General features: G+C 36.3%; 5 protein-coding genes across 5 annotated transcripts in view; all 5 read left to right on the top strand.

Annotated features, from left to right (window-relative positions):
* The window catches only part of LOC125850300 (receptor-like protein 7), a 47,985-nt gene extending 35,034 nt beyond the window's left edge, over window positions 1-12,951 (top strand). Inside the window, exon 4 of the mRNA XM_049530152.1 lies at window positions 12,690-12,951. The gene's annotated coding sequence lies outside the window, so the exon portion shown is untranslated. The remainder of the gene's footprint in view (window positions 1-12,689) is intronic.
* Window positions 1,841-2,801, top strand: LOC125850298 (receptor-like protein 9DC3). Its single transcript, XM_049530150.1, has 2 exons — window positions 1,841-2,071; window positions 2,193-2,801. The coding sequence occupies exons 1-2, from the start codon at window positions 1,841-1,843 to the stop codon at window positions 2,799-2,801; spliced, it is 840 nt and encodes a 279-aa protein (XP_049386107.1).
* On the top strand, window positions 4,161-5,852 carry LOC125850297 (receptor-like protein 7). Its single transcript, XM_049530149.1, has one exon. It carries the CDS (start codon window positions 4,161-4,163, stop codon window positions 5,850-5,852), a length of 1,692 nt encoding a protein of 563 aa, XP_049386106.1.
* LOC125850296 (receptor-like protein 35) lies at window positions 5,874-10,691 on the top strand. Its single transcript, XM_049530148.1, has 4 exons — window positions 5,874-6,406; window positions 8,628-8,696; window positions 9,975-10,390; window positions 10,510-10,691. Exons 1-4 carry the CDS (start codon window positions 5,874-5,876, stop codon window positions 10,689-10,691), a joined length of 1,200 nt encoding a protein of 399 aa, XP_049386105.1.
* On the top strand, window positions 11,189-12,079 carry LOC125850306 (receptor-like protein 9DC3). The gene is made up of 2 exons (XM_049530157.1): window positions 11,189-11,685; window positions 11,842-12,079. Exons 1-2 carry the CDS (start codon window positions 11,189-11,191, stop codon window positions 12,077-12,079), a joined length of 735 nt encoding a protein of 244 aa, XP_049386114.1.
* Window positions 12,952-13,201: the final 250 nt, after the last annotated feature.

Below are 13,201 nucleotides of genomic sequence, written 5' to 3'. Positions count from 1 at the left end.
ATATATATATATGGATAATGCTGATTGATTTGTTAGAACAGAACATCCTGTTATTATTTGCTGAGAATACAAAAAAAAGAAAGATGGGATGTCTCTTTTTCTTTTATTCATTTCTTTGTTTTATGTTGCTAATAAGTCGAAGGTTTTCTTCATCCTTTGAGCATCATCTTTGCTCTCCCACTGAAGCTTATGCTTTGCTTCAGTTCAAACTATCCTTACAAATATCCAACATTGGTTAGAGCTGTGGTAGTTCTTTCCCAAAAATAAAGTCTTGGAATGAGAGTAGGGATTGCTGCACTTGGGATGGAGTCACTTGTGACTTATTAAACGGTCATGTTATCGGGTTAGACCTTAGTTGTAGTCATCTTTTTGGCACTTTTCATCCCAATAGAAGCCTCTTCCAACTTCATCATCTCCAAACACTAAACCTTACTGGCAATGACTTCATTGATTCTTCAATCCCACACAACATTGGCCGATTGACGAATTTGTGGCATCTCAACCTTTCTAATCTTACTTTGATGGAAAAATCCCAACAGAAATCTCATACCTTTCCAATTTGGTTTCACTTGAACTTTCTGATTATGAATTACAACTTAATGAGAGAACATTTGAAGCAATGCTTCAAAACTTCACAAATCTGGAGATACTTTCTCTCTCTAAAGTCAACATCTCATCTCCCATACCTGTGAATATTTCTTCTTCCTTAAGGTATGTGGATCTTGAATCAACCAATTTGCAAGGTGTTCTCACAGAGAGCTTTTTCCTTCTGCCAAACTTGAAAACACTCAAATTGGGTTACAATGATCTTCTCAAAGGAGTTTTACCAAAGATCCACCCGAGCAACACTCTGTTAGAGTTGAGTATTGCACACACAGGCATCTCCGGTGAGCTTCCTGATTCAATTGGCACCTTGAGTTCCTTGAATATATTGAGACTCCAAGGATGTCAATTCTCTGGTTCAATTCCTGATTCCATTGGCAACCTAACAGAAATTAGGGAGTTATGGTTTTGGGGTAATCGTTTCACTGGCCATATTCCTTCCACAATCTCTAAATTGAAGCACCTCACATATTTGAATCTTTTTGATAACTCCCTCGGAGGCACAATTCCCCATGTGTTCTCTAACCTCCAAGAGCTAGTTTTCTTGTAACTTTCTAATAACAACTTCACCGGTCCATTTCCCTCTTCATTTTTAAGCTTGACAAGTCTTCAATACTTAGATTTGTCTCACAACTCACTGAATGACACAATACACTCTTGGGTATTTAGCCTCCCTTCCTTACTTAATTTGAAGCTCCATCATAATCAATTCAGTAGAGTGGCTGATGAGCTCAAAACAAACCCAACATTAGTGACTTTGTATTTAAATCATAATCAACTCAATGGTCCTCTTCCTCGATCACTTGTGAATCTCACTAGCCTAGCCTTCCTTGACTTTTCATCAAATAACATCACCGGCAATGTGGGAATAAATATCACCTTTCCTAGCATATCAGCTTTGTTCTTATCATCTTGTGAACTGAAGGATTTTCCACACTTCTTGATAAATGTAAAGAATCTTTCAAGTTTGGATCTTTCTAACAATAAGTTTCGTGGTCAAATCCCTAACAGGTTTAGAGGCATGAGGTGGGACTCTTTGGAACAGCTAAACCTTTCACGTAATTTTTTAACAGGCCATTTAGAACAATTTCATTATTATAGTCTAGAGTCTCTTGATCTTAAATTTAACTTCCTTCAGGGGCCACTACCCTCATCCATATGTAACCTAAGCAGCCTTAGAATTCTGGATTTATCACGCAACAACTTCAGTAACTCGATTCCAAATTGCTTGGGAAGCATGGGTAAGCTAACGGTGTTGAATTTGAGAAGGAATAATTTCAGTGGGAGTCTTCCATTGTTATGTACTCAAAGCACTTCTTTGACGACCATTGTCTTGAACAATAATCAATTAGAAGGATCTGTCCTAGTGTCGTTGCTCAACTGTGTTGGCTTAAAAGTTCTTGACTTGGGGAATAACGCGATAAATGACACATTTCCAGCTTGGCTTGGAACTCTTGAAGATTTGCAAGTCCTTATATTAAAGTCGAACAAGTTCCATGGACCTATAATTGCTAGAAAGAAGTTTTGCTTTCCCAGATTGCGTATTTTTGAACTCTCTCATAATGTGTTCAATGGCTCACTGCCTGCAGAAATTTTTAGAAACTTCAACCATAGATCTTTCAAGCAACCATTTTGAAGGTGACATTCCGAAATCACTAAAGGATCTCAGCTCACTTAGGCTACTCAATTTATCCCATAACAATCTCAAAGGTGATATTCCAATGGAATTGGGGCAATTGAATACACTTGAAGCTTTAGATCTCTCTTGGAATCGGCTCACTGGAAAGATTCCACAGGAATTGACAATAGTGAACTTTCTGGCGTTCTTAAACCTCTCTCAAAATCATCTCGTTGGACGCATTCCTCAAGGTTCACAATTCAGCACATTTGAAAATGACTCGTATGGTGGCAACCTTGATTTATGTGGTCCTCCTTTATCAAAGCAATGTGGAACGAGTGATTCATCGCATGTTCCTCAACCATTGGAGGAAGAAGAAGAAGATAAGTTATATTTTTTTAGTGGATTTACGTGGGAATCAGTAGTAATAGGCTACAATTATGGACTAGTTGTTGGAACTGTCATGTGGAGTCTCATGTTTAAATATCGTAAGCCAAAATGGTTTGTGGAATTTTTTGAAGGCATTTTCCCCAAGAAAATGAGAAGGCCAAAGAAGAGAGCTCAGAGACGACGGACATAATGGAAGATTGAGCTTTTCTGTTTCTGTTTTTTCGCTTTTTAATTTTCTATTTGTTGTTTGTATATTCTTGATAGAAACTTAACTGTATGTGTTTTTTTTAGCATCAATGTTATCTTTTTCAGAGACTTGTTTGTGGTCGAAGGATCTAAGCATTGTTAGTAAACTACCCAAAACTTAGTTCGATATTGAAGTTGATCCATTCAAAACACATGATCTCTTATTTAGAATAAAGAAAAGTTGTATGTTTCTTTTGAATAACTGTTATGCAGATTGATAACTATTTTTGTGGCGTGGTTAATATTGTTAACACTGAAGAACTCATAGATGCTACTATAGCAGAAATGCCAGGATACTAAACATTGCACCTCGATTATTTCACTGGTACCTGCTGTGGGACGCTAGGTAGGACACATGTGTCTATTTGTTCAGCTTTATAAATATTTAAGTGTCTATTTGTGTACAATCAAAGTTGAAGGACATAAATATCACCTGAGACCAAGTTGAAAGGTACGTTTATGTATTATGACATAAACATAAACTGCACGTCAAATAAGAAGAACAAAAAAACATTGTATTATTGGGGAAAAAGTTAAGAATTTAGGTCATGGATAAAATCTTTGACCAAATAGACAAAACACTAAAAAAAATATGCAAAAGTAAAGTGACATTTTATGAAAGGAAAAAGCATATGAAAGTCTTTGTTATATATTTTTTTGGTGAAAAGTAAAGGTCTTCCACTTTGATGTTCTTTGTAAGAAGAGAACATCCATCCTGTTATTTGCTGAATACAAACAAACAAAAATGATGGGATGTTTCTTTTTCTTTTATTCATTTCTCTGTTTTGTGTTGCTAATAAGTGAATGCTTTTCTTCTTCCTTTGAGCATCATCTTTGCTCTCCCACTGAAGCTTCTGCTTTGCTTCAGTTTAAGCAACACTTTGAGATTACATCCGAGTACTCTTGCCATTTTCGAGGGCAAGCTTCATTCCTAAAAACAAAGTCTTGGAATGAGAGTAGGGATTGTTGTACTTGGGACGGAGTCACTTGTGACATGTTAAACGGTCATGTTATTGGGTTGGACCTTAGTTGCAGTCTGCTAAAAGGAACTATTCATCCGAACAGCAGCCTCTTCCAACTTCATCATCTTCAAACACTAAACCTTGCTTACAATAACTTTTCAATTTCTTCAATCCCACATAACATTGGCCGATTGACGAATTTGAGGCATCTCAACCTTTCTTATTCTTACTTTGATGGAAAAATCCCAACATAAATCTCATACCTTTCCAATTTAGTTTCACTTGATCTTACTCCTCCTTATAAGTATGGATTACAACTTGATCAGAGAACATTTGAGGCAATGCTTCACAACTTGACAAATCTGGAGGTACTATCTCTCTCTTTTGTCAACATCTCATCTCCGATACCTGTGAATATTTCTTCCTCCTTAAGGTACATGGATCTTGAATATACTAATCTGCGAGGTGTTCTCACAGAGAGCTTTTTTCTTCTGCCAAACTTAGAAAGGCTCAAATTGGGTTTCAATGCTCTTCTCAAAGGAGTTTTACCAAAGATCCACCCGAGCAGTACTCTGTTGGAGTTGGATATTTCATACACAGGAATCTCCGGTGAGCTGCCTGATTCAATTGGCACCTTGAGTTCCTTGAATATCTTGTACCTCCAAGGATGTCAATTCTCTGGTTCAATTCCTGATTCCATTGGTAATCTTACACAAATTAGGGAGTTGATTTTATCTGATAATCATTTCACTGGCCACATTCCTTCCACAATCTCTAAATTGAAGCACCTCACACATTTAGTTCTTGAGTCCAATTCCTTTTCAGGTGAAATTCCAGATATTTTCTCTAACCTCCAAGAGCTACGTTATTTAGATCTTTACAGTAACAGCTTCATCGGTTCGTTTCCTTCTACAATTTTAAACTTGATACATCTTCAATACTTAGACTTGTCGAGTAATTCCCTATCTGGCTCACTGCCCAGCAACGCAAGCATGTTTCCAAAGCTAACCGAGCTGGATTTGTCATACAATTCACTGAATAGTACCATACCATCTTGGGTGTTTAGCCTCCCTTTGCTAACATCATTGTCGCTCCAAAATAATCAATTTAGTGGACTAGCCGATGAGCTAAAAAACAACCCAACATTAGAAGACCTGTTTTTAAGCAATAATCAACTCAATGGTTCTTTTCCTCAATCACTTGCGAATCTCACAAACCTCTTTACCCTTGACATTTCATTAAATAACATCACAGGTGATGCGGGAATAAATATCACCTTTCCTAGCCTAGAAAAAGTGTTCTTATCATCTTGTGAATTGATGGATTTTCCACACTTCTTGAGAAATGTAAAGACACTTCAGGTCTTGGATATTTCTAACAATAAGATTCGTGGTCAAATCCCTAACTGGTTTAGCGGCATGAGGTGGGACTTGTTGTGGTTCCTAAACCTTTCTCATAATTCATTAACAGGTCATCTACCACAATTTCATTATTATAGTCTAAAGTATCTTGATCTTAAATTTAACTTCCTTCGGGGGTCACTACCTTTATCCATTTGTAACATGAGTAGCCTTAGCCTTCTGGATTTATCACACAACAACTTCAGTGGCTCTGTTCCACATTGCTTCGGCAGCATGGTTGAGCTATCTGTGTTAGACTTTAGAAGAAATAATTTCACAGGGAGTCTTCCACCATTTTGTGCACAGACCGATTCATTGAAAACCATCGTCTTGAATGGTAATCTATTGAAAGGACCTGTCCCTGTGTCATTGCTCAACTGTATTGGTTTAGAAGTTCTTGATTTGGGGAATAACGCTATAAATGACACATTTCCAGCTTGGCTAGGAACACTTCAAGAACTGCAGGTCTTAATATTAAAATTCAATCTGTTCCATGGACCTATAAGTACTTGTCAGATTGAGTTTTGCTTTCCCAAATTGCGAATTTTTGATCTTTCTCGTAATGAACTCAATGGATCAGTTCCTGCAAAAGTTTTTGGAAACTTCAAGGCAATGATCAAATTAGATGGTTAAGACACAGGAGAGATCAAGTACATGGAACCATATGAGAATTTCTCTTACACATCGTATGAGAATTCAGTGAGGTTGGTAATCAAAGGTCACGATACTGAGCTAGAAAGAATCAGCACAATTATGACAACCATAGATCTCTCAAGCAACCATTTTGAAGGTGTCATTTCGAAATCACTAAAGAATCTCAGCTCACTTTGGCTACTCAATTTATCCCGTAACAATCTCATAGGTCATATTCCAATGGAACTGGGACAATTGAATATGCTTGAAGCATTAGATCTCTCCTGGAATCGGCTCACTGGAAAGATTCCAAGGGAATTGACAAGAATGAACTTTCTAGCAGTCTTAAACCTCTCTCAAAGTCATCTCGTTGGACCAATTCCTCACGGTCCACAATTCAACACATTTGAAAATGACTCGTATGGTTGCAACCTTGATCTATGTGGTCATCCTTTATCAAAGCAATGTGGAACGAGTGATTCATCACATGTTCCTCAACCATTGGAGTCCGAAGAAGATGAAGGCGATTCATATTTTTTTAGTGGATTTACGTGGTAATCAATAGACATAGGCTACAATTTTGGACTCGTTGTTGGAACTGTTGTGTGGAGCTTCATTTTTAAATATCGTAAACCCAAATGGTTTGTCGAATTTTTTGAAGGCATTTTCCCCAAGAAAATGAGAAGGTCAAAGAAGAGAAGGCCAAGACAAAGGACATAATTGAAGATTGAACTTTTCTATTACTGTTTTTGCTTTTTAATTTTCTGTTTGTTGTTTGTATATGTTTGATAACAACTTAATTGTTATGTGTTATTTTAGCATCAATGGTTGTTCAAGTAAAGCATTTCTGATCCTTAAAACATACTAGATGGACACCTTCCTGTACATTTACTCAAGCAGCTCGAAACATCTTGACCTTTTATGATTGTATGGATTCACATCTTGACCTTTTATGATTGTATAGATTCCACGAAAAAATTGCACAAAAAATTTATTGCATTCGTCCAACTTGGTTTCACTTGATTAAAGTGTCCCCTATTGTCACCATCTCATCCATGGACCACTAATTGGTCCAATGACTTCAAAATTATACACTCTTGTTTACATCCCTACTCTATTCAAATAGGGCGAAACGTCGCGGTGACTCAAAACATAATCAATTGATTCAATTTTAATTTTTTTTTAAGAAAGTAAGAATTTTAAAGGAGTCGCCACCTAATTTTAAGAAAACTAGGAAACCATTAAGTGATTTACGAAACCATTAGATTCTAAGTAAGGGGTTCAAGTTATTTCGAAGGGAATGGGTTAGGCATCCTTCGAAATCCACAAATGTGGATCCCGATTGAATTCATTTTTTCAAATTAAGGAGTAGGATAAAATATTGTACAAGTATAATAAACATACAATATACACAAGTAATATGATAAAACAATAATATAAGAATCGGCCTAAATTTGCCTATCGTCAATAATATACAATAATGAATAAGAGTATAATTCGAACCTAATTCAAATAGCTTCAATGGGAAGCATCTCTGCAATACCTGTAAACACATTTAGTAAAAGTGTTAATAGTAAATAAATATAAATAAAAATAAATAACAACTTAAAATAAAAATCCGTCTTACTAACATGAAAGGTCTTGAAAATCGACGATAATTTCTTCATCGGTCATTTTAACTTACAAAAAATATAAATTTAAACTAAATTTCCGTCTTTTATAATGTGAAGGCTTCCAAAACCGACGGAGAGATTTTTTCATTGGCCAATTTCAACGAAAAATGTAAACACCAAATCATATGAAATTATCAAAGATGAGATAAAATTATACACAACAATTAACAAGTAATGATCAAAACAATTAAGTAATTTTTAATTTTTAATTTTCAGAAAAATACATGAAAACAAACAGTAGTAAAATTGTGAACAAAAATAAAGCAATCTTAACTTATGGGTAAGTAAAATACTTATAAAATCTACGGTTATTTTTGAAATGGTGAACAAAAATAGAACGACTACATATATTATTAATGGTAATCAGTAAAACATGTTAACAACAATATAACAAATAATTAGAAAGTAAGATAATAAATAATAAGAACAATAATGACACGAGCCAAACTATCAGTTACATTTTAAGTGAAAGGGTGTATAAATTAAATTAATTAACCAACTGTAAACAAATAATAAATAAAAAAACAAAAGCTATTAAACTATGGTGGGAAGAAAATAAAGCAATCACATACAATTTTAAACATATTAACACATACAATTTTAAACATATTAAGCTAAGATCTGAGTATTAAAGATGCAAAATAACCCCCAAAAAAAATAATATAGAAATGGAAAGAGACCTCACCTGCTTTAATGGAGGTTCTCTGGTTCGCGTTCACCGTAGTTGGATCTGGTCGTTCTTGCCGGAATCGCGTCTGATTTGTGAGTTGTGACCGATTCCGCCGGAGCTTAAGGGTTTTGTTCTGGTTGTGCAAATTTTGAGCTCATCGGCTCACTCTGGAGTCATGGTAGTTCACTGGTTGTGGTTTGATGTTCGCCGGAGTTTGTTTGGTGGAGCTCGACTTGCGAGTTCGGAAGCTTAGCTGCTGTTACGGCTGATGAAATTCGCCGGAGATGGCATTTTTCTTTAAGCTGCTGTGGGTGAGGGTTTGGAGGTCGTTTTGATGTTATTTTGAGTCATTTCTAGTGGTTTCTTGATGGTTGTTGACTGCTGCTGTTCTGGTGGCTGTTTGGTTGTGGTGGTTTTTGGTGATTATTTCAGTTGTCTTGTTCGCCGGAGCTCAGCTCTTCATGAAGCAGCGATGGTGGCTGGCAGATCTGGCCATTTTAGGTGAGCTTGAGGGCTTGTTTCACCATTGTTGGGTGTTATGAAGCTGCTGGTTGGGTTGTTTTTAGCAGAAAATAAAGCAGGGAATCATTTGGTGGTTTGGGGTGATGTTTGGGTGGTTAGAAGTTGGAAAAAATGATGGAAAATGGTGGTGTCGGAGAGCTGCTGGTAGCATCAAATGAGGAAGAGATAAGGGAAAAATGGGGGTCTTTGGGTTGCCGGAGTTTGGCCAGAATCCGGGTGGTGGCGGCCGGAAAGTTTTGTTTGAGAAGAAAAAGATTAGGGTTTCTAGCTATTTAGAAATTGTTTCTCTCAATGTCCAAAATATTATCCATCCCTTTAACCTAATAGACAAACTATTCTTTATATAGTGAGTTGAAAACTACAATATCACTATTTCAAAATCGTAGGTCAAAATCATCGGTCAATAAAATATGTGTATGAAATATTATCTGTATTTGAATGAATTTTTAGGCTGTGCAAAATATCGATATGAATATTAATGAATGTAACAAATAAAATGAATATATATATAAAAAAAATAATATAACGAACGTAACTAATGACATGTAAAAATGTAATTTTAAAATTAACTGATAAAAAATCCTAAATTTTGATAAATGGGGATAGTTATCGATAAACTTATTTAAAATTATAAAAAAAAATATTTTGAACTATTAAATAAATAAAACTTAAAAGTTTACGAATTTTGAAAATGTTAGGTCAAAATTGGGTGTCAACAACTCTATTATCAACTTAAAGCAGCACAACACATCTTGACCTATTATGATCGTATAGATTCCATGAAAAAATTGCACTAAAAATTTATTGCATTCATACAACTCGACACATCATGTCATTTCACTTAGTCAATCAATAGTTTCTCTTTTTGAACATTCTTGTGGGAAAACAAGAAAATTATGGCTGATAAGTTGGAAGTCAACAAAAGAGATGTTGATGGGACAATAATAGCAGAGAGTTCAATTAGCTGTAAACAACTCAAACAAAAAATATCGCTCTATTTACATAGTATAATTTTTCAACGAGCAGGATTTAGTTGAACCCCTTGCACCTCTATGTCTCCGCCCCTAATCAGAGAGTGGAGAAAGTAAGCCATTTAACTCTATATATACTGTGGATTATGATTGATTTTGTAAGAACATTTTGTTATCTGCTAAAAATAAACAATGGGACGTCTCGTTTTCTTTTATTCACTTCTCTGTTTGTCTTCCTAAGTCAAAGCTTTTCTTCATCCTTTGTGCAACATCTTTGCTCTCCCAGTGAAGCTTTATCTTTGCTTCAGCTCAAGCAACACTTTGAAATATCCGACAAGTACTCTAGACATTATAGTACTTCTCTCCCAAAAGCATCGTCTTGGAATGAGAGTACGGATTGCTGCACTTGGGACTGGATCACTTGTGACATGTTAACTGGTTATGTTATTGGCCTAGACCTTAGTAATGCAAATATTAGCGGAACTATTCATCCTAACAGCAGCCTCTTCCAACTTCATCGTCTTCAGATGCTAAACCTTGCTTACAATAACTTATCTGGTCTCATTCCTGATTCCATTGACAACATCACACAAATTAGAGAGTTGAATTTTGGTTACAATCATTTCACTGGCAATATTCCTTCAACAATCTCAAAATTGAAACATCTCACAAGTCTAGATCTTTCGTTTAACTCACTTGGAGGTAAAATTCCCGATGTTTTCTCTAACCTCCAAGAGCTAGTTACATTGTATCTTTCTTATAACAGCTTCATCGGTCCATTTCCTCTTCAATTTTAAGCTTGACACGTCTTGAAAACTTAGACTTATCGAGTAATTCCTTGTCTGGGCCATTGCCAAACAATGTCAGCATGCTTCTAAAGCTAGTTGACCTGGATTTTTCTCACAACTTGCTAAATGGAACAATACCATCTTGGGTGTTTAGCCTTCCTTCTTTATATATGTTGGAGCTCTATTCAATGGACTATCCGATGAGCTCAGAGTGAATCGAGCAGTAGGGCGTTTAGATTTGAGTTGTAATCAACTCAGTAGTCCTGTTCTTCAATCACTTCAAAATCTCACAAACCTTGTAAACCTTGACCTTTCATCAAACAACATCACCGTTGATGGGGGAACACAAATCACTTTTCCTAAACTAGAAATTTTGCGGTTATCATCTTGTGAACTGAAGGATTTTCCACAGTTTCTAAGAAATTCAAAGACACTTCGGGTCATAAATCTTTCTAACAGTAAGATTCGTAGTCAAATCCCTAACTGGTTTAGCGGAATGAGGTGGGACTCGTTGTTTCACCTAAACCTTTCATATAATTCACTCAATGGTCACATAGATCTTTTTCATTTCTATAGTCTAGTGTCTCTTGATCTTAAATTTAACTTCCTTGAGGGTGCACTACCTTCATCTATTTGTAACATGAGCATCATTAGCCTTCTGGATTTATCACAAAACTACTTTAGTAACTCGATTCCAAGTTGCTTGGGTAACATGACTCAGCTAACGGTGTTGGACATAAGAAGGAACAATTTCAGTGGGAGTCTTCCACCGTTATGTAGTCAACACACTTCATCGACCAGTATCTTGAATGGTGATGGTAATCAATTGACAACCATTATCTTGAACGGTAATCATTTCGAAGGACATGTCCCTGTGTCGTTACTCAACTGTATTGGTTTAGAAGTTCTTGATATTGGGAATAACGCTATAAATGACACATTTCCAGCTTGGCTAGGAACTCTTGAAGAGCTGCAAGTCCTTATATTAAAGTCGAACAAGTTCCATGGACCTATAAGTACTAGCCACAAGTTTGGCTTTCCCATGTTGCGGATTTTAGATCTCTCTCATAATGAGTTCAGTGGCTCACTGCCTGTAGAAGTTTTTCAAAACTTCAATGGAATGATCAAAATAGATGACAGTGACACAGGTAAGATCGAATATATGAAAACATCTGACTCATTTTTTGTTATCTACGATGATTCAGTAAGGTAAGTGATCAAAGGAAACGATATTGAGCTAGAAAGAATCACTACAATTATGACAGCCATAGATCTCTCAAGCAATCATTTTGAATGTGTGATTCTGAAAGCACTAAAGGATCTCAGCTCACTTTGGCTACTAAATTTATCTCATAACAATCTCAGAGGTGATATTCCTATGGAACTAGGACGATTGAATATGCTTGAAGCGTTAGATCTCTCTTGTAATCCACTCGCTGGAAAGATTCCGCAACAATTGACAAGGCTAACCTTTCTGGCATTCTTAAACCTCTCTCAAAACCACCTAGCTGGACGCATTCCTCAAGGTTCACAGTTCAACACATTTGAAAATGACTCGTATGGTGGCAACCTTGATTTATGTGGTCCTCCTTTATCAAAGTAATGTGGAACGGGTGATCCATCGCATATTCCTCAACCATTGGAGGAAGAAGAAGAGGGCGAGACATATTTTTTTAGTGGATTTACGTGGGAATCAGTAGTCATAGGCTACAGTTTTGGACTTGTTGTTGGAACTGTTGCGTGGAACCTCATGTTTAAAGCTGGTAAGCCAAATTGGTTTGTGGAATTTTTCGAAGGCATTATTCCCCACCAAAAAAGAAGGCCAAAGAAGAGAACTCACAGACGACGGACTTAATTTTTTGTTTGGTGTATGTATATGTTTGGTAGCAACTTAAATTGTATTCAACTAATCTTGAGTAAAGAGCAGTTGATAAAGAGCTGTTATCTAGTTGTTGGAAAAAGAGAACAAACTGATAGTTGGAGTGTGAAACTCGCGAAAAAACGATAGTTCACTAGGATTAGATCTCAGATAGCTACCTATGACGGGTCAATAATTACTGGGTCTTGCTTATCCACACGCACAATAAAAATATTAACCACTTGGGTCACATCACTGTAGTTTTTCATGCTATAATCAAATTAACGTAAATCCAGCGAATTGTTTTACCTTCGGAAAAAAATTGAAAGTCGCGTTGATTGTAATCCACGATAAGGTGCACTTCATAGTATGTGAAACACAGCTCAAGTATGAAAAGAGACATTCCAAGGTAACAGAAAGCAACTGGATTTCCATAACAATAAAACTCGGAGAAATTTTGGCGTCTGCAACATACAGAGCCAACAAGGGCGAAAATGAAGGTAAAATTTGGTTTCTATGCCTTTCAAGTAAAGATTACCATGTCAGGAGGACAGAGATCAAAGATGAATATCGTTTGCTCCTTACTCTTTGGTTATCTTTGTTTTTCTGCCAATGCTTTGGGAGGTCAATCACTGCACCCTTCGGTCTATAATATGCTGGCCAATGTTCAAATTCAATGAACATGGAATCTACTCAAGTCTGAGTTCCCGGATAGAAGTAGTCTACATTGTTTTCCTTGACTCTAAAGTGAAAATTGCGAACCTTAGAACTTGAGCCTCCCAAGTCACAAACACTTCCTTTATTTAAAACAGTTAACTGTAGGGGAAAAAAGAGAAATGTGTCGTGTCGTAATTGTCCTATCTTTAG

The sequence above is a fragment of the Solanum stenotomum genome, unplaced genomic scaffold (genome assembly GCF_019186545.1).
Source record: "Solanum stenotomum isolate F172 unplaced genomic scaffold, ASM1918654v1 scaffold15910, whole genome shotgun sequence".
NCBI lineage: Eukaryota > Viridiplantae > Streptophyta > Magnoliopsida > Solanales > Solanaceae > Solanum > Solanum stenotomum.
This window is presented reverse-complemented; position numbering and strand designations above follow the sequence as displayed.